The 20,569-nt window shown below is 35.2% G+C and overlaps 1 protein-coding gene across 2 annotated transcripts in view; it reads left to right on the forward strand.

Moving 5' to 3' along the window:
• The window catches only part of VSTM2A (V-set and transmembrane domain containing 2A), a 29,798-nt gene extending 9,984 nt beyond the window's left edge, over positions 1-19,814 (forward strand). The window contains exon 5 of one of the 2 annotated variants that reach the window (XM_057371062.1): positions 14,008-19,814. In XM_057371062.1, the coding sequence (XP_057227045.1) occupies positions 14,008-14,096 (89 nt within the window). In that variant the 3' untranslated portion in view covers positions 14,097-19,814. Of the gene's footprint in view, positions 1-13,885 lie in introns of both variants that reach the window. The other variant, XM_057371063.1, reaches the window with a different exon arrangement.
• Positions 19,815-20,569: the final 755 nt, after the last annotated feature.

Consider the following 20,569-nt stretch of genomic DNA (forward strand, 5'->3'; position numbering starts at 1 on the left):
AGAAAAAACAGGTCTCTAATTTTTTACTTGAGCAAACATTAGTGTGGATCAAGTACAGACAATCCAAATCATAAATAATTAAAAAATTGAACAGATAAAATATATTTAAGCTTATTAATTATTTTTTTATGACAAAGCACAGACAAATGCTGTATAAATCAGAGGTGTAGCTTATTTAGTGGAGAAATAAAAGTGTACCAGGGAATTTTATAATGCTTAATTTCAATTTGACGGTCACTTGCTACACAGATTATTGGTGACATTTTTGACATAATATTGACATCAGTAATCTGTTGAGAACCAAAATTTACTTTCTTTTACTTGAGAATGTCTTGGCCTGGCTCTTGCAGCTAGGGTGAGATTTGGATTTTCATTCCTTTTTACAGTTGTTCTACACTAATAGCAATACCCACAGGAGCACGAGGCAGGGGGGAGTTTTATATCTAACTCAGAGGAGCAACTTCAGCTGAGGGAGGGGAGGTGTCAGTTGTAAGACCTCAAAGAAAGCAGAAATAAGATGTCACAGACATTAATAATCTATCTTTTTATGATACAAAATAAGTACAACCTTCTCATTTTATCAAATGAGAGAGTCTTCCTTTCTTTAATATCATACTAACCATAGTTGTGCATGCACAAGACTACTGTGTGATTACATTATATGTAAGCAAAGTAACCATCCAGCCTAGAACACAGAAACATGCTTCAATACAAATATATCATTATTAAGTACATATCTGCACTTGAAAGACATACAGGTTGTGGTGTTTGTTCGAGCTGAATAAAACACTGACTTCAGCAGTACTGCTTGAAGAGAAAAGTACTATTAAMCATAGGTAATTTTGTCAAATATTCTCCACTATTAGAGACCAGGCTCCTAGCAAACAGTAAATTGTATTGCCATACTCACAGATTATTGTGAAATACTTTTACAACGATGAAAACACGACACTGTGAAATCATTGGCAATGCTGTATTCAGCTACTGCTAAAGAACTCAGCCACTAATATATGAAAAATTTACTCTGACTCTGAATATTTTGTCCTCAAAATTTGTTTTTGAAAGGTAGACAGCACTCTAYTCAGCTCCTTCTATCCTGAAGCACACTGCAGAATTTCATTTATTTCTTAACAATAGATATTTACTGTGTAGCTCTATAAAAGCAGTTTACAGTCACTACCATTTTAAGATATCAGCACTTCCCAGCTGAAAAGGTATTTCTGCTATTCTCCTACTTTACTTAAAAGTAAGAATATTGTGATAACTGTCAGGGAGCTATAAAGCCRTGGGTAACAAATTAAAGTGCTATGAGATCAGTATTTTCCAATGCCCTGAAAAATATTATGTGAATGTAAAAAAATGTATGTATTACTGTAAGCATAATGGAGATTCAGGATAGGAAGAAATAGCTAATGAGAACATCTCCCACAGACAGTCTTCTTATCATATGCTAAGAAGCACTAAATGAGTACCTAAAAGTCAAAAAAGTCAGGAAAACAGAGGTCAAAGCCAGTAGAGCTTGACCCTTTCATTTCATAGTTATGGTCTGCTACAAATGAATTAACCCATCACAGTTTAACAGGAAGTGTTAAACTGAGTGATTTGACACAGTAATCTTCATATATTCAGAAAATGTCCTATGTAGGTGGAGTGACAGATATCTTTTCCTGCATATAATTCATAACAACCTATCCTAGTGCAAAAGTAAAAGTGCAGAGTAATGACAAAGCTTTGTCATTCTAAGCAATGCTACAATTAAATGGGGTCCAAGAGCTAAAACAAATTCAGGTGGAAGGAAGCTAAATAATCTCCTGGCTGCAACAAATGTCATTTTCTCACGGATAGAAATCTAAACTAATTCTGCTGCCTGTGTTCAAGTCACTSAACATTTATAGCAACAAAGCAGCTGAAGAATTTGTTGTGCTGAGAATGYGTATATCCCCCAAACTCTTCCTGTTTTGCCAATGCTCTGTTAAAGTGCTCAAAGCCATTAGTTGCTTTTCAGACTCAAGAAGATCAGTCTCAGTGAACTGCAAGTGAAGATGTGAGAATTACGTCCCTTTTCTGACTGCTTATATACAGACTCTGCACATTTCTACCAACTTTTTGTTCTTTCATGAAGTTATAAATTCAGCTATTAAGCTATCTACATGCCTAAATTTTCTGTGATGATGGCAGAGTTCCAGYGAGTGACTTGAGAAGGAGAAGGTGGYACTTACCTAGGCAGAATGACCTGGATTCTTGGCATCGTAAATCACGTTGAGAAGTTGATCATCAGGCATGAATGCAAAAGAAGAGGATAAAAACTTAATTCTTCAGTGTGTTGATACTGATAATCTGAGGATATTACTTCCTRTCTCCATTTTTACCTAGAGAATCTAGGAAACTTTTATTATCAATCAATTTTAAGCACAAATTTTATGTCCAATTTGAAGTCTTCTGGGATATAAACCAACTTCCGTGTTTTTTTTTATTATTTTTCATTTATATTTCATCTGCTCTTACTGCAAAGGAACATAATATATCTGCTGTAGCCTCCACCGAGGTGGACCCAACATTACTGCTTTCTTCACAAAGAGCTCCTTTGGCTTTCACAGTCACTGTTTTAGAAACTCAGTACAATAAAGCTGGGAGGCACCAACCATGACTGTCCTTGGGGCATAGCAAAAAGCCAAGTTTGTTGTTTCCTTAGGACTTCATGAAAGCAAAAGCCAAGAAACAGTTTTGTTCTTGTTCTGAACGTTTTTCTGTTCTGAGGAATTCTTACCAAAAAGCTATCCCATTTTACACCTGCTTACACCTGCAATCTCTGTTTTTACTTTAAATATAAACTTTGATTCCCTCTCCATGCAAAGATGCTGCTCTACTTTTTATAGCTTCTCAAWATAATGGAAATAATGGATTAACCAAACCATGTTAGTTGATGCAGCCCTAATAACTAGTTAGCTGTTGACCTTGAAACATTAAACATCTTCTGAGAAGTGCTAATGTGCTCTGAACAAGCTCATTGACAAAGCAAGGTCTTTACAGCAGCTAACCTCTCACCCTTTGTTGTTTAAGGCCAGGATTTCCAATGCAGAATCAACTCACTAATGCCTTATGTTTCTTTTAAAACTCCTACATCTTAATTTCTTATATGTGCATATTTATCGATAGAAGAAAATGCATGCAAATACTTAAACCCCTGTTCCTAGTGCTTAGTTTGTCTAGACCCACTAACAGTTTCTTCTGGGTGTATCTGCAGTTCTAACTCCTGTCACAAGCCAAATGGCATCTGCTTTTGGTAACCATCCCTCACTGCCTTTGCCTATCACTGATACTACATCACTGTCAATGTGTATTCATTACTATTCCTCTCATAAAAATACAGGTTCAGGGTCCAGGAAGAGAAAACAATCACCAACCATTACCTGTTCAATTTCTTGTCCTACAAATTTGAGCAAATCTCATGTGCCCAAGAGAGAGTACTCATAGACTGAGTACTTGGGTATGCTTCATTACAAACATATTCTTTCTAAAATCAGAGATATTATTTATAACCTTAGTTATGCCCATGGTTAAACAATAATAATCAGTCTCAAGAGAAAATAGTGTTCTTCTGAGATTTCTTGAGATTATGTTGGGGCTTGTTGTTAAATATATGACGGCTTCACTGTAACTCTGTAAAAAGAGTTATTTTATTTCTTTAAAAGGGATGGTGTTTGGATGTTGTATTAATTACTTGCCTCTTATGAAGCCAGTCAAGGAACAGTGAGAACAGAATGCACATGTGTATTGAGATCTTTCCTATTCTTTTAGTAACATTATCAGTGTATTTCACTGGTCTGTCTGTCTGTCATTGCTACGTATGCACTTAATCATATATCTTCCTTTATTTTAACTGGTTTAGAACAAAATTCACATACAAACATCTRGTAGGAGATCACTCACAAGTTCCCTGAGTGGCAGAGTCGCAGTAGTTCTGTCCTACATGCCTGATAGGACTTTCTTTGGCAAATAACCACTAGGAAGATTGCAGGTGTGCCACACAATCAGTAAACAAAGAGAAGGAAATAAAGGAAGAAGAAAAAAGAAAGGGTGGGGGGAAGCTGTGTATGATTTGTTTGTCAGCTYACTCAAATTGCTTTTCATTGCATCACGATCAGACAGATTGCATTGGGTCATCAGAGATTGCAGCATATGTCACAAGGCCTGCTCTTGAAATAACTGATGGGATTTCCTTACTTCAGAACACAATCCATTTGTCATTTGACAGACACAGAGCAAAGCAGAGGATATTTTAACTTTTTCAGATGAGAAGCAGGAAGTTTCTCCTCTATGGTGCCCTACTTCATTATGAAAATCCTTTGCATCACATAAAATGAAAAAGATTGGATTGAATTATCTGCTGGCTGGAACAAATRCAACTCTGTTGAAGTCTAAAGAATGTCATTCATCTGAAATAGCAAAAAAAATGGCCGAAGGATGAGGATGAAGATGAATTCTCTTTTACTCATAACATGAGAGTGAATTATAAGATGAATTCAAGCTTTGCCCTGCAAAGCTTGAGAAAATTTAGAACAGTGAAGTTCCTAGGAACTGAATGAAGGGAAGGAAAATACCTGAAAACAGCTCTTTTCAGCTCATTCAGATTCAGGGAAGATGGCATTCTCGGTGGTGGGTTTTGTTGCTTCATGTTTTTTGTTTTTATTTTATTTATTTTATTTATATTGTTTGTATTTATTTATTATGTGCTTTTTCTTAAACTTTGATCAATTTTTTGAGTGTTTTTCTTTGAAACCTTAGCCTAGACTAGTAAGAAACCTCAACACTTTCAGTATCTTCTTATTCTCTGGAGAGGATTTTTATATTTTATTAAATAATTCAAAAGCTTCAAAGATATTCCAGAGACTGTTACCATCTTTATGCTACAGTAATAATCAATTAATTCTTCTTTGTTGATGATAGACCTGGATGATATTTGAAGAGCAACTAATGATCTTTCTGCCTGCCTTGGGAAGACTCTGCTCCAAATTCCATTTTACCCTATCATAAGGAAGTTGCCATTGTACTTCTTGGCAGTGCAAATTGTTACCCTGTCCGTGTGTGGGTGTTCTAGTCAGATCCCCCCCACTGTTCCCCCACCTACTCACAAATGCTGCTATCTTGGAAAAAAGCTGCCTAATTTTCTGTGAATAAAAAATGTGAAAGTTAGTTGCTTGGCCGYATTTGCAGTGCTTCAAACACTCAATCTGTGTGTTCAACAACCAACAAAATACAAAGCGCAAATCTGGATGCAACTTCAGCTGCCATTTCATTCCTACTGCTTTTATTACCTCAGCTGCTTTCCTGTGACATTGACTGAGGATTTTGTCCACCAAATCACAACCACAGAGATGTAAGGATTATAAAAATTACTTCAACAAGGCTGTGGAAGATGGCATATCCTTCTCCAGTTCCTTCTGTGCCACTGAAGAAAAAGTTGAAAAAACAAGATATTTTGTCAAGGGGCAACARTAAATCAACCATGAAGCTGGGAACTAGCAGTAGGTCTCACAGGGAGCTGTAAATTCAGAGGGCACAAGGCYCTTTAGTGGAATGATAATGTTAGAAAATATGGCCATATAGGTTTGTGCCTGTCTGAAACACTGCCAAAATAACAGGTCAGTTACTTATTTTGTACTTTTCTGAATTATTCCCACATAGTCAGTATTTGCTRTTCAGTGACCATCTTTTACCTGAAGAGACTTTGAAGAGTGAAGGCTTTGGATTATGAGCACGGATTTTTAGGTCTCGCAGTTTGAAATGTCGCCACTTAAAGTATTTATCTTGCTCCAATCAGAAGTTATTGCCCCAAATCTGGATGGCAGGTGGAAATAGGTGTCTACTGATCAGCTTTCCCAGTTCTGTGTCATGCCTCTATGTTGTCATAAAGGCATCTTCGGCAGCTGATAAACTAAAACAGAGCTCTTAAAKGGAGATAGATGAAGAGATGGCATGGGGTTTGCTTGAATCACTCCTACTTTTGGGAGTTTAATTTCCATAAGAGGGGGAGGCAGAGAGATGGAGACACTATCATCTTAAACTGCTCTAGCTAAACCCATCAAGAGCTTGTGAGTCATAGCTCTTAGACAGGGGCAGCTTCTGTTAGTCAGAGGCATTGTTCTAATCTCTGTAACAACTGCATTACACATCTGGCAAAGAAGGGATCAGAGGAATGGTCCCTGCCTCACAACACTTGCCATCTAGGAATCAGACAGAAGAAAACACATGCATCCAGTGGAAACTTAGTTGAGTTCCATGAAAATAGCTCTTATATAAATGATAGAGACCAGGCTGACTGTATGTCAAACATGAGCATAAGTGTCAGGTTTGAAAAAGGAGAAAAGGGATTGCATGTCACATATTGAAATATTTACCAAAAAATATAATTTTCATTTTGTGTTATCATAACCCTCTTCACATATGTTTTTCATGACACTGCTGTTCAAGATGATAGTGTAATATTGAGWATCACCCACTTAAATTTTCTTTCCAGTAGAATGAAAGAAATAACAAGATGAAAAAGTAAAGGGGAAAAAGACGAATGCAATTGTATTTTTCTTCAAATAAAAATACTGTTGCAAATTTATGTATCTTTCAAAAATGGCTCCATTAACAGTTTAATTAAATGTATGAAATCTATATGATGCATATATCAAATGCATATATTAAATATACATACATTTAGATACACATTATAAAAAATGCTGAGCAATTTCTGTTGGAGTCATGTTTAGTTACAACAGCACAAGCCAGTTACTAAAAAAGGGAGTCAATTGAAGCATTTTTGTTAATAGCCTAAATTCCACATTCATTCTCTATAGGGCATAACTATATGAAAGTATAGGATGAAGATGAGTTACCACCAGACAGTTGGAAAAACCTGCATTTGATTTAGAATCAGCCATTTCATGCAGATAAATACAAATGCACCATTTTTTTTTCTGTAACACGTTAAAAAAAAAAAAGTCCAAGATATTTTTCATCACTGGTTTTGAAAGATAGGATGAAAGAGAAGGATGAGAGARAAAGGTGCCCAATGCTGATAAGAGCAGTCAAAAAAACTGCTGCCAACTGTTCTGAAACAATACCAATTATTGACTGCATTTGCTTGAGCTTGCACCCTCCCCCTCAGCTTTGAAAGATTGCAATCTGGACCGCTTTTCACATAAGTTTTATTTAAATAATAACACTGATATTTCACAGACTATGTGCAAACGCCTCTTTTAGCGACATTTTTTCCCAAAAAGTGGGAAAAGTCTATTTCAGTGACTCTCTCACTGAAATAGAAACAGCTGAAGCTGATGCATTGCTTATATATGTGAAGAGATTTTAAAACTTTGCAAGTTCAAACAGTAGCTAAAGGAAGGGAGGGAATTTGAATATCTGCTACAAATGGCTGATGCTTGGACATTTGTGACTGTAAGCCCCAGGTAGGAGGAAGGAACAATGTGATTATCCTAAGAAAGTCAGGGAAGTATGGGAAATGGGCTCAGTCCAGTGCACTATCCAGTTTATCCTTCTCAAAAGCTGTGTTCAAACTCAGTAGTTAGTTTTGGCTATTTTCATTAGACCAGTACAAACATGTATAATYGTTGATGAAGTGCCCATTTTAATTATGGGGTATACGTTTAGGGATCTCACACCTCCCTCCTGTCTGTTCAAGGCAAAAGGATGACAGAATTGACTCATTTTGATGATCTTGTTTTCATCTTTGAGAATGACATTAGAGATTCTCTCAGCTTCTTCCTAGTGCAAGACAGCCCAATTAGGAAACCTGGTTCTACTCATGGGTTTTAAGAATGAGATATGAACAAGAGCTCTCTTTTAAGATTTAAACAGGGAATGATGACTCTCAGATATATTCTAGTAGAAAGACAAAATAAAATACAAGAATTAAATGTTTCTCTAGGTAGGAGTCAACATTAGGAACAATGTAAAAAGTGATCTGAATTTAAAATCCCAGGTTTGTTCACATCAGTATCCCTTAATACTGCTTCTGTTCATCTTGGCATTGTGAAAATGCAGAAATCATCCAAAGTCYCACTCCCTTTCTTTCTTCTTTCACTCTGCTGTCTGTTGTTCTTATATAGTTTTACTGTGGATTGTTCTGGACCACTGCCTGTAGCCAAGYATCATTTTTCCTACATGCTACCAATATTTGAAATCCCCTCTAGTTTTTTTCTCTTCAAAGTATTTCCATCTTATCTTGTATTAGAATATGACTTGAGGTCATGGCAKCAGGTTAAAGGCTGTGACCTGCCTTAGCCCAGAAAGAGCTGCRGGAGTCATGGTGGCTCAAATTTCTGTCACAAATCTCTCCTCTATTCAATATTGGAAAGTTGTCATTTTTTGCCCTTTTTTGCCATTTCAAAAGATTGAACACCCCTGGGTGCCTTACCTAKTAAAAACTGAGGATTAACCATCCATCTAGAATCCCATCCCTRTTTCTCCTCTTCTGGACATCACTAACAGAAAAGGAACAGACATCAGATGATCAGAGTTTCATGCTGAATGCAAAGTCTAAGTAGACTTCAGGGAAACTCAGCTAATAACTTGTTCCAAATTTCTTCTGGTGTGTAAGACAAACTCATTTGCCCTCTGCAGTATGTGAGGAACAAATCACACTATTTTAAGCTAATTGCTGTAGAGCCAATGTAGAAAGATGGAGGGAAAGCCTAAGCAAAAGGATCTTCGTTGAATATGAAGGATACCGCTCATCTGTCATTCAGTCCCCGACAGATGACTGAGCCCTAAAACACACTTGAGAAGTCATTCCCCAAAAAAGGGAGTGGGATTTGTGGATAAATTTCTTCCTGAGTCTGGGTTTATTTACCCAGCATAGGAGAGATATACACAATTGTGATTTTTTTAATTCAGAAGAACAAGAATGATAGCAACTGGTAGGCCAGAGAGGACRAATCTATTTATTGAAAACCTGTGTGAGACCTATTCAAATAAAACTTCAAATAAAATCAGCCATACTTGGTTTCACCTATCTTTATGGGTATAAAACGGCAAATATCCTCTAAGTAACTTTTACTTACTTTACATGGAAATAACACAAAATTATGATTTCATGTGATTTCAAGTACTCTTCTGACAAGAAGAGTATTTCAAATCTAACAGTATAAAGCAAAACTGAGTGTTGTAAAACAGTAAACCAGGTATTTAAAGACGGAAAACATCAGCACAAATTCCTAAAAAATGAAACTTCCAAGGTTTCAACACTTCAACACTTCTGTGATTTCAGAAATCAGTAGAACAACAAAATTATCTCATTCCCAGCACAAACCAAGTATATGTCTCTGAAACATATGTATTGATATTTTGGCCTAATTTAATACATACAGAGAATCTGGGATGAATCTGGGATGTGACTGGCTGTATTTCTCCTGTACTGGTCAGGAGACAGGACCTGGACTCTACTAGTCTTTCTTGGGATCTACTTACAGGTTACTACTTTACTTGGGTTACTACTTACAGGAAACTCAAGGATATCCTAACTAAACTTACGTGTTTAATAAGATACTAAAGAAATGCTGCTGAATTTTCAGATTCCTTCTGTTATTTGTATGAGAATACATTGTGTATTTTACACAAAACTGTAAGGAGAAAGCTTCCAGAGGCTCTGACTATGAAGCCTCAAAGTATTGAGGCTCAGAATGCTGGAAGCTGTTACATCCCAGAGAAATCCTAAACCTTAGAAAGCACAAGGAATGCCAAAAACTAAACTTAAATTCTGGCGGATGCAAACTGCTTGAGACCCAGGGTGGTAAACATGTAAGGTTACAAATAGGAGATGCTAAACTTGAAGTTCCTGAGGCAGCAGCTTGATTCGCAGTTCCGTGTTTCATCCAGCTGTGAAAAATAAACAGGCAAAATTATTCAACCATCATTTGCTTTTCCCTGCTTGCATCCCCAAATCCCATGTTTCAGACACAGATTTTGTCTGATCAATATCTTAGTGAAGGCAAGGGATCATAGTCATTCAGGCATGTAATGAGTCACTACCTTTTTGACCAGTTGCATTTTACTAAGAATTTATAACTTCTGGTAGCTTTATTTTGTACTTAGGTGCTCTAAAAGTAAATTGATTAACAGAAGAAAATTGATGTTTAGCTGTGGGGCCAATACCCTAGGAGTCATGAAATATGAGCATTAAACACTAGGGTCAAAATTATTTATCACTTTTTTTTGTTTGTTTTGTGTTTCTAACATTTGAGTAAACCATAAATTTGAAAAAAAAACCACAGTGTCAAACACTTTAATGGCATGAACTAATCTTTTATGCTGCTGCACAAAAACTTATCATCACATGCCTCTGGCAAAACAGCATTTGTTCACTCTAGAAGGCTGAGTATTTCAGGRACATTTGCCCTTTTTGGATACATGTTAGTACCAGGAAATAAAAGGCAACTAATGGGTATTTGCATATCACAAGAAGAATTTAACAGGATCTCAGTGGCTGGTAGTTGGAACTGTGAGAATGTCTGACCCACACAAACAGTAGAGTTTAACTAATAATGTAGAGATAATGCACACATGCATTACACTCCAGTTCTTCTGTGTGGCTGTCTTTGAGGATTACATAATTGCAGTCCAGCTTTACCCAGTGTTGCTGACCTGCGATAAAATTTCTTTTAGCTCTCATTATRTTAATTAGAAAATAATGCTTGAAATGGTGGGATAATGAGTAATCAATTTAGCAAATCCACAGCCAGATAGACAAGTTTTTGCTTGTATTACTTTGCTCACAGTTCAGGTGATTCTGTTCACAAGTGCTGGTCAGAATGGTACACTAAAAACACATCTGCATGAGAAGTCTAAATTTGGATATGGTGGAATTGAGTCTCTGATTTAAGCACCCTATAACTTCCAGACTCTAAGTCAAAATGGAAATTTATGAATATTTTTGTCACTCTTTTTTTTGAAGATTAAAAAAACTGCAACATAACCAAAAATGACAAAACACAAAAAAGGGAAAAAATTTGAAAAAGGTGTACCTATTTTACCTTTGWAGCTTTCACTCTCCAAAAATCGAAATAAATACTTGGATTCATAGAAGAAAAATACAATTCTTTTTCACATCTCTGGAAAAGAAAAATGAAACCTGAGTATACTTAAACTTCAATTTTATTTCATAAAGCATCACTGAAAAGATGAGAGAATGCCTAATAGCCATATATGTCACTGTATATTGCAAGTCAGTTTTATGTGGGCTGATCTATTACTGGAAATTTCTCTGTTTGGATTAGGCAGCATTTTGGAAACTATTAAACCAGATTAAGATCTACTAAACAGTTCCCAAAACCTTGCAGATGACACTGTCTATTACAGTTTTTTCCAACAGTCCTAATAGCCTCATTTGTCACATAGAAACTGAAATTGTTTTAGTTGTTATTTCCCCTAAATTTTTCCAATCTGTTTAGAATTGCTTTAGCTTGCACAAACTGCGTGTACTGTGACCTAAATCCACTGCAAGAAAAGCAAGCTGTTTAGATAAGAATATGCAGGTAGAAYATGTGAATTGGAGGCATGTGATGGATTCATGCAGAAACTGAACATTATAAATACAAAGCTTATGTTTATTCATTATATATTACCCCCTAATTTGGGTATCTACAGATTGTGTTATTGAAAAAAAGCAAAATGAAAACAAAAACAAAAGAACATGGTCTGCAAATACTAAGGTGCTACCTTTCCCACTGAGACATATTTTAAGTTACACTTTCTTTGTATCATAGTTTTTCTCACTATGCACATTACTTCTATTTACTGCACATTACATATATTTACTGCACATTACATCTTTCAAATTCTCAAATTGTTATATCATTAATTGCTATAAAAACACTTTTAAAATACATTAATGAGATTCTTCCAAGTTACATTATACATGTTTTGTGCAGATGAAATGTATCTCCAAAGGCCTCTTTAGAGTTGTAGTGAGATGAATTTCCCTGGTTCAATTAAAAAGAAAAGCTTTTAAAATGAATGAAACAAGTGAARATAATGAAATACATCAGAAAAATTATCTAAGACCAACAAAGATATTTGAATTAAGTTCTACTAACCTCATTTGGGAAAGAAAAGCCTTCATAAAAATATGACAAATGACCAATTTTGCACAGAGAGAGAACAAAGTCATGCTGCATGAAAATCAAAACCAGAAACTGAATTCTTGGGTTCAAGCTTGTAAACACTGTGTGAGAACAACCCACAGGAAAAAGTTGCAGTAAATTTGCTCCTGCACTTGCTTGTTTGTGGCACAGAAGTGTCTTGAGAAGCACAGCAAACTGCAGCAGTGGGGTACAAGTAGCATTATCAGATGGGCAAGAGAAAAGTAGGCGGCACACCACTCCTGTCTTCTTTCAGTAGAAACTAAACAGCATCCCCTTGCACTTCCTTGGAAAAATGCTAGCAATGTCTTTGAGACAAGTTTGCATTTAAAAGTTAATATTAATTTAGTGATTYTGTTCACATGTGTCTTGAAATATTCTAAGCAATATTCTATGGCTTAGAAGGTCTTGTGTACGTGACAGAGGGCAGAGAGTGGTTTATGGAAAACACTACATACGTAACATCTCACACCGTGTATTTAGCAAAGTAAGCAGTATATTTCTAAAATCTGGGATTGAGTKTAATGCCCATTTCAAGAGGGAAAAAAAAATTGCTAAAGACAGCATCAGAAATATTTCTTGCTACACTTACTGTTAGCAGATACAGAGAATGGTGTTACATCTGAAAACTTAAAAAAACAAGCACTTGCCTGGAGTTCTTTTTGCTTTCATTGTGTATATTCTTTATGATAAGATAAATGTGCTTTTTGGGCTGCAATGAAATCCATCATTCAGTTTGATATTACATTCTTTACAAAAATACCTTATGCATGATTAATAGATTTTTTTTAAAATAACCATTTATTATCAGTCCAGCATTATAATGGACTCCTTTTAACACCATTGCTACCTTGTTATAGGACTGATGCCTCTAACCATCGATGATATTTATCCTTTTCAAATATAAAACAAAGGTATAAAATCTATTAATCATGCATCAACCTGTTATAATCTGAACTTCTACTTATACTGCTACCAAATTACGTTCATGATTTTGACCTCAAGTAATTAGTTTGAAATTTTGAATATAATTTTAGATGATACAGGGAGTTATCAAGCACGGAGACTTGGCATGTAAGACATTTAAATACCCATGTCCTTGGTGTGTGAACATTTCAGTTTAATTAGTCTAGCCCTGAATGGTTTTATTCTGCTAGCATACTAAATATAAAGTTGTGGGTTTAGAAATAACTACATGGACCATTGTTTTCAAAGCTTTTTAAAAAAGAAAAAAAGTCTGGGAAAAAAAAATCTCAAAAATAGGTAGTCCAAACCTTTTGGCAGTCTGTTTTCCCCTTGTAAATAGCACAGCCATTTGCCTGTATCTTCTCTGGTTTACAAGAAAACACTCTCAGCCACTAGATGACTTTTTTTGTTAGCAGTCAATGATGTGATGCTGGAAATTATTTTGTAAAGAACACTCTGAGATGGAAGGTGTTTGGCTTTGTTCCTCTTAGTTTATGGTTTCACTGGGTAATACTGTTTAAAAAGACTAGAAAAAAAAAAGGAAAGCAAAACAACAACAACAAAAAAAAACAACAAACCAAAAAAAAACACAGCACCTCCCTGGGACTGAAATACTTTGTATGTGTTGTTATTTGCAGTGCATGCCAAGACATTCATGGGCACCAGAGCCAACCTGGCGAGCTAATTAAATAAATAAATGTGTATGTTTAAAACAGCCTTATAAGGAGCATTGGAAATCTGCAAGATGAGCGAATATCTTATAACTTCTTCCGCAGGTGCGAGGATAGCTACAAGCCATGGACTTTCTGTCCTGCTTCTTGTTTGTGGCTTTGTGAAGGGTGCTTTGCTTTAATCTAAAAGTGCTGACTTTTTCCAATATCACTTTCTCTTCTTAAAGCAAAGAGCAAATCGCCTGTAAAATCCACGGAGCGGACAGCAAAGTTGACCCTAACCTCCAACCACCACTCTGCACCCAATGTACTCTAAATCTCTACACAAGGAGCACCTTCTTCAGGAAGTACAAACAAATTCCTAAATAAATAAATTAAAATAAAATAAAATATTATATAAAAAGAAGAGGATACCACGTTTTCTTGATATATTTTATTTTCTTTGGCGTATCACTGGTATTTTATTTGAAGAGAACTGGTGTGATGTAATCAAATGTTTTGTAACAGCAAGACCTAGTTTCCTTTTCTTTCGGCAAGGAGAAGCCTCATCCTTGACTTCTCAGGGGTTGGCCTGCGAGTCCTCAGTATTACAGAATTAACCATGGATGACATTTGGTTTCCTACGCTGAAAGAACCGTTACAGCCTGGAAGCAAAAAGAGGCCAAATAATGAAACAAACCGTAGTGATTTACCATAAATAAAATACACACAAACTTTATCAAAAAGCCTTTTTTTTTTATTTTTTTCTTCTTTTTTGTTTTTTTTTGCATGAGGAATAGAAAGGAGAAAATATATTCTACAAAGCAGCTCAGCAGACTCGGGGATGTTGTTTCTGAAAAACACATGAGAATATTTTTATTTTGAGATTTTTTTTTTTTGTTTTTGCTTTTTAATATACTATTCTTTTTCCCCTGTGAGGTTTTTTTTTCTGTCTTTTTGTTTGTTTCTTGTTCAATGGTGGCAAGTTCAACTTAGGCCAACCCCTGATGACTGTGTGGAGGTTTATATATATACATCCTTTTCTTTTTGTGTGTGTGTTCTATATTTCAGTGTGTTTTCTCTAATTTTGCAACTCCTGTATATGCAAAACTGACTTAAATTCTGTAAATTGCTTACAGTCTGTGTGATATAACTTCAGAGTAGACATACTTTGGTCCCCATGCAAGCCAGTTTTTAATATTATCTATATGTCGTGCCACCAAGAAACATCTTTATTTCCTTTTTTGACAAAGCATCACTTTTTAGTTTGTAATTCAGTAATGTGTGGATTTTGTAATGCATATCTTCACTTTGACTGGTTTGACCCCCTTCAGCCCTMTGTTTACTCTGTAAATGCACATTAAAATTTGTTATGGTCTCTAGACAATGAATTATTTTAGTTTGTATGTTGTGTTGGAGTCCAAATGCTGAAAGCTCTTTGAACTTGTGATGTTTATGGAAGATGAAGTGATTCAATCACTAGAGACTGTAAAATTTGGTATTGGTTTGCAGTCAAATACTGCGCATAAAGAAAGGTTAGAAACAGGAAACAGACAAATAAACCAGAACATGTCTTTAAGAATGTTCTTTTGGTAAAGAGTTTTAGGAAAGTGAATTTATTACACTGATAAAATATATTTGCATCACAACTCCTTCTACATGGCCAAAGAAGTGTCTTTCTTTGCTTTTTCTGGTAGTGGATTGATATTCTTAATTAAAATACTTTTTGTCTGTGAACTGAATGTGAGAATTTTGCTGTTGAATGATGTAATATGCATTACATGAATTACATTCATTAATGCAGGAAGGAAAAAATTGCTACCATTTGCAGCTGCAATCAGGAAGGTTTTTTTTCTTTTTTTTCTGTCTTTCCACTGATGCTGAAAAATTCACACCCTTTCATTTATCAGCACAGACAATCACATACAGCACATGCTTATTATGATCTATTTATAGCAGCAGTAAGTCGCTGCAGTGTGGTCAGCTGTGTGATTTCTCCTCACTTTTTAAGTACTGTAGAAGAAATGAAAAACTTATGTTTAATGTCTCATCAGTGTGTGGTCTACAGGCCTAACAAAAATGCTCATAAATCTGATGTCTTCCCACATTACTTTCAAAGGATAAAGAACAAATAAAGGCATAGAATCAACCTTTTGCAAAACTAATGCTTCAGAACAGGATAACATATTTGTGCAGATCCAATTTCCCATGCATTTTAGTGTAAGCTTGACTAGGAATAGTCTTTCCTTGGTTTTAGACAAGTATTAATAGGAATAAAGAGAGCAGAAGTTTGGCCTAATACAGACAAATCAGGAATAACCATCAGGACAAAAATATCAAAATTCCTTTTATTTCAGCATAGAATTTATGACCCACCTGTAATATTGTATAATGAAAAAAAATGTCCATAGTTATAACAGTTTATCAGCCAATTGACAAAAATATTAAAAATTGTCCCCTTTAAAATGTTCTGAATCAAACCAAATATTGTGGATCAGAGAGGATACAAAAGGGGAAAAAAAGTCAGGGTCAGAGCTTTTTTGAAGTGTCACTTTCTGAACAAACCTGTGGAGCCAAAGTTTGAGKGCTCTGGAGAAAAATCTACATTTTCCCTGTGAAATGGATATCTATGACTGGGTGATGTGAGAAACTCCTGCCTGGAGCTTGGAAACTTCMGTTTCCATTGGTCTTAACTGGAACCAAATGCTTAATGTCACATGTRTTTTGTTTGTTTACTGTGTCCATATATCTTGTATGATTATTCCATGTATTCACAGTCATAGAGTCTACCTGTCATGACATATGGCATCTGACAGAGCATTTACCYTCACTTTGCTGAAGTTGTTACTATGTTAAAATGATACTGTGTTTTGCTTTATGCTGTTAGCTGCTTGGATATAAATCACCATGTACTAGGAATTCAGATTAAAGAACCAGCTGAAATTAAAAGCAGAATTCTAGACCACTTGGATTAGTGTGATGCAAGCCAGAAGACATTCCCATATTGTGATCTGCTGTTGTTCAACTGTGTCAGTAAAAAAAAACAAAAACAAAGGACCAAAGAAATCTGTAGGACTTTTGGAAAGCCTTTAAATTTTGCATGAGATGCTAAGGGGACAAAGCAATTGTCTTCTTTCCCCTCTCAAGGTGGCACACCCAGACGAGTGATCCAGCCCTTCTGGTTGCAGATCTAGAGCACAGCTTTAGTGTCTGCCAATCTCTGTGTATGCAGCAGCAACAGCTCCTAACAGGAGAAAATACTGCATTTCTAAATTCTATACTGTGTCTTAGCAGCTATTCTTCATATTGAGAATCTGCCTAGAGCTCCTAAAATTTCTCAAAATGGAAATCAAGATACAGTAGCCCCCCTCTTTTCTAAGAATTTTGTTATGAATAATGTTTAGCATAGGAATGGAACTACTGCCATTTTCTGCTTGTTCCAGTTCTAGTTTGGATTTAACAAAAATAGACTTTAAAAGTGGCTTAATTATATCCTGAAAAGCTCCCTGTTGAGCTGGGTATGTAGAAGAGCAATTTGTATCTGGCAGTGGTAACATCTCTCAGCTTAATGTCCTTAACCTTTTCACAAAAAGAGTCCAGTTTTGAGGTGGTCTTTTACATGACTCATGCTTCTCAATTTGTATCCCCAAAGCCTCGTTGCGTGTGTGACTTTCTTCAGATTGTTCCAACAGGTTTTGTTTTTAATAGAAGAATAAGGATGGGTGAGTATGAAACACTTTTGTATTTCAAGGTGTATGCCATCCACACTCACACRCTTTGAAATGTGATCTATCATCAGGATAAAAGAAATGTGTTCCAGCCCCATGAGATGTCAATGACAGCCTTTGCATTACATGAAAATCTGTGACATTTTGTTACTACTATCAGGGATTAGTACTGCAACAGAGCCTGTCTCAAAAATTCTCCTTTTCATTGGGTTACCATATTCTTTGATGCTCTGGAACTTCGTGCATAGAAGTTGCTGCATAATGTGTTTGAACTTCTCTTTCTTAATTGTATTTGGTAGACTTTTTGAAGAAATTTGYGGGGCATGATGCGGGTTAAGATAATGGATTTAAAACAAAGCTTGGCAAACTAATTTAAGATTGACAGTTCCTCAGAGCTCCTATTAAAAAAGGTACTAGAAAATTTGAATGATAAACACTGAATCAGTCAGAAGTAATTTTTATTTCTTCATTCTCAATATTGAATATTGATATTACAGCACTACCTGAAGGCAAAGATCAGAAGTTGGTATCAACATTAAACATCATGGCAAAAGCAATAGCACTGTTTGGAAGTTCATACTTTTTCATGTAGTTCATTGCTACTGTGGTTCAAGATCAAAACCCGAAAACCAGGTTTATTCATATTCATTCTTAAAAGTACTTTTGCTTCATCCAAATTAAATGAGGAACAGTGGCCAATACAAAAATATGAATGCTTGCCTAACATTTTTCAGTGTTAAACATTTAACTTCTAATGAACTTTAATTTCTAATGATCTTAACTTATAATGATCTTAAGTGATGTCATCGTGTATGTCATCTTTAAAAAAAATTAAAAAAAMCACCTTTCCCCCTCCCCCAAAAAACCCCAAACCAGCCCTGCTGTCAGTCTTCAATTCCTTCCTCAAAAAAAAMCCCCAAAAATAATCCAAACATTTGTCATTTGCAGTGTATGGGAGCATTTGTCCGTGACATTAGTGTTGGTAAATGTCAAATGTTGTTTATAGAGCTAAAAGCATTAGGAACTAAGAATGGGATCATCATACTTTGCAATAATAAATTTTTAAAGGTTAATCTTCCATGATTAGCTCAGCTAAACAATGCTAAGCACACAGTAAATTGATTAATGCAACTCACCATAAATGCCTTCAGTCTTTTGTTCTGAGCTTCCTAAATATTGATTTATTTGATTTCACAGTCATAAAGTTTGCACATACACTGACATAGCTGAAAGATTATACATAGTTTTTCTAGTGCTTTACATCCAAACAATACAAGAAGAAAGTTAAATTTGTCTGTAACCRTGAATTACAATCAATTGGTGGAATACTTGCAAAGGAACAAAAGTGTTCTTTCCTGAAAGTCAAATTTAGTTGAAATCTTATTTAATTTATCCTTTTTCTGTTTTTAAAAATGTTTCAATCTAAAAACCAAGACAATGCAAGTATGTCTTAGTACTCCTTTCAGAAAGGTGATAGAGGACAAAGTAATGTAACATTTGTTATGAAAAATCTAGGAGGAAAAAACAACCTTTTCATTTRACAACAATCTAAACTCTCACAATGTCCTATCACCTCAAAATATCTTGATTTTTATAYATATAAAAATATATTAAAAATTTGATTTCCAACTTATCATGCTGATAGTAGAGATAGACTTCAGAAGGGAGCAAATGATTTTTCAATTATTGAAATGCTCTTTCACATTGATGTTACAACACAGAAGGAGGTCTTATGTGTATATGAGACTATTTAGTGAGTGACAGCTCATAAGGAAGCCAAAATATGCATAATAGACTATTAATTCCTTTCTTGTTTTTATGTGCCACGAACTTGAAAAACAAGAGAGAAGATTGCGTCTGACAACTARCTGCTTAAAATAAACCRTTTCATTGAAATCTTTGAAGAAGCWAACTCCTTATTAGAATGACTTATATAACTATGACCTTTGAAATTATATGGGGTTTAGATTTTTAAGAAGAGTTATATATATTGTATATAATATCCTTGTATGTAAAATTGAGAAAGGAGATAATTACTTCTTATACTACTTCTGATAGAAGATTGTGTTCATTGCTGCTGATTGTTTTCAATACSAAATGATTTAAAAGACCCTTAAAATCATTGGCAACTATCCTTCAAAAAAAAATAGGTTCCAATTTTTCTGATCATCTACAATACACTTTAGTTTTTGGGGGTTAACCAGCCCTGATTCAGGTTTTCGAAATGTTGTTCTTTCATCATAATAGAGAAGAAGGATTCTACACTTTATTAAAAATAAATGTCAACATGTTTACTAAACCACTTTAATGTCTTTTTCTTTGGTGATTCRAGCACAAGATATATTAGTTTTGTTCATATATTTCATCTACTCAGTGGGGCTAAGCACTGAAAACAGACAGGGAAAAATGGTTCCTAGTTGTTCCACCTGCTAATTGAAATCCTGTGTTAGAGAGAAAACAGAGGAGTGATTCTTTCTCTTTCCTTACAACAGCCAACAACAAAGAGCATTCACAGGGATACCAAGCCAAATCACTGCTATAAAAGATGACAGTGGTAGTTCAACTTTGCAACAAGGTGAAACACAATGAAATTGAATGCAATTCCTTTAGCAAAATACAGTTTCTTTTCTTCCAAAACTATTACTGTCCTAACAGATATGAAAGAAAKTCTTGCAGTCAGGGCTTTGAACATGGAAAGGTTTTGTCCACMTTTTGCAACTGCACAATGGCAACCCCAGAGAGACACTCCTGTCTTCCTTTCTTCATCTCTGTCCTGCATATGATTATTAATTGTCAGGGAAATGAATATAAGATAAAGRATAATAATTTGCTATAGTTATATCTTTTTTCATATAATAATCTTTTTATATCACTTAGTTAACTCTATTTTACAAGTTAAGGCAATGTTCACATAAATCATTGGAACTGTAGATAGTTTGTTGGGCATTTATTTATAAATAGTTCCCAGCATTCAAGATAGGAGAATAGGCTTAAAAATTCTCCCAGTAGTATTCTAAAGCTATTTATACGTCAGAACTACTGGCATTAATGGGGGAGGGAAAAAAAAAAAAAAAAAAAAAAA

Source organism: Malurus melanocephalus, unplaced genomic scaffold, assembly GCF_030028575.1.
Source record: "Malurus melanocephalus ecotype Western Australia unplaced genomic scaffold, MMel_1.1 scaffold_139, whole genome shotgun sequence".
Lineage (NCBI taxonomy): Eukaryota > Metazoa > Chordata > Aves > Passeriformes > Maluridae > Malurus > Malurus melanocephalus.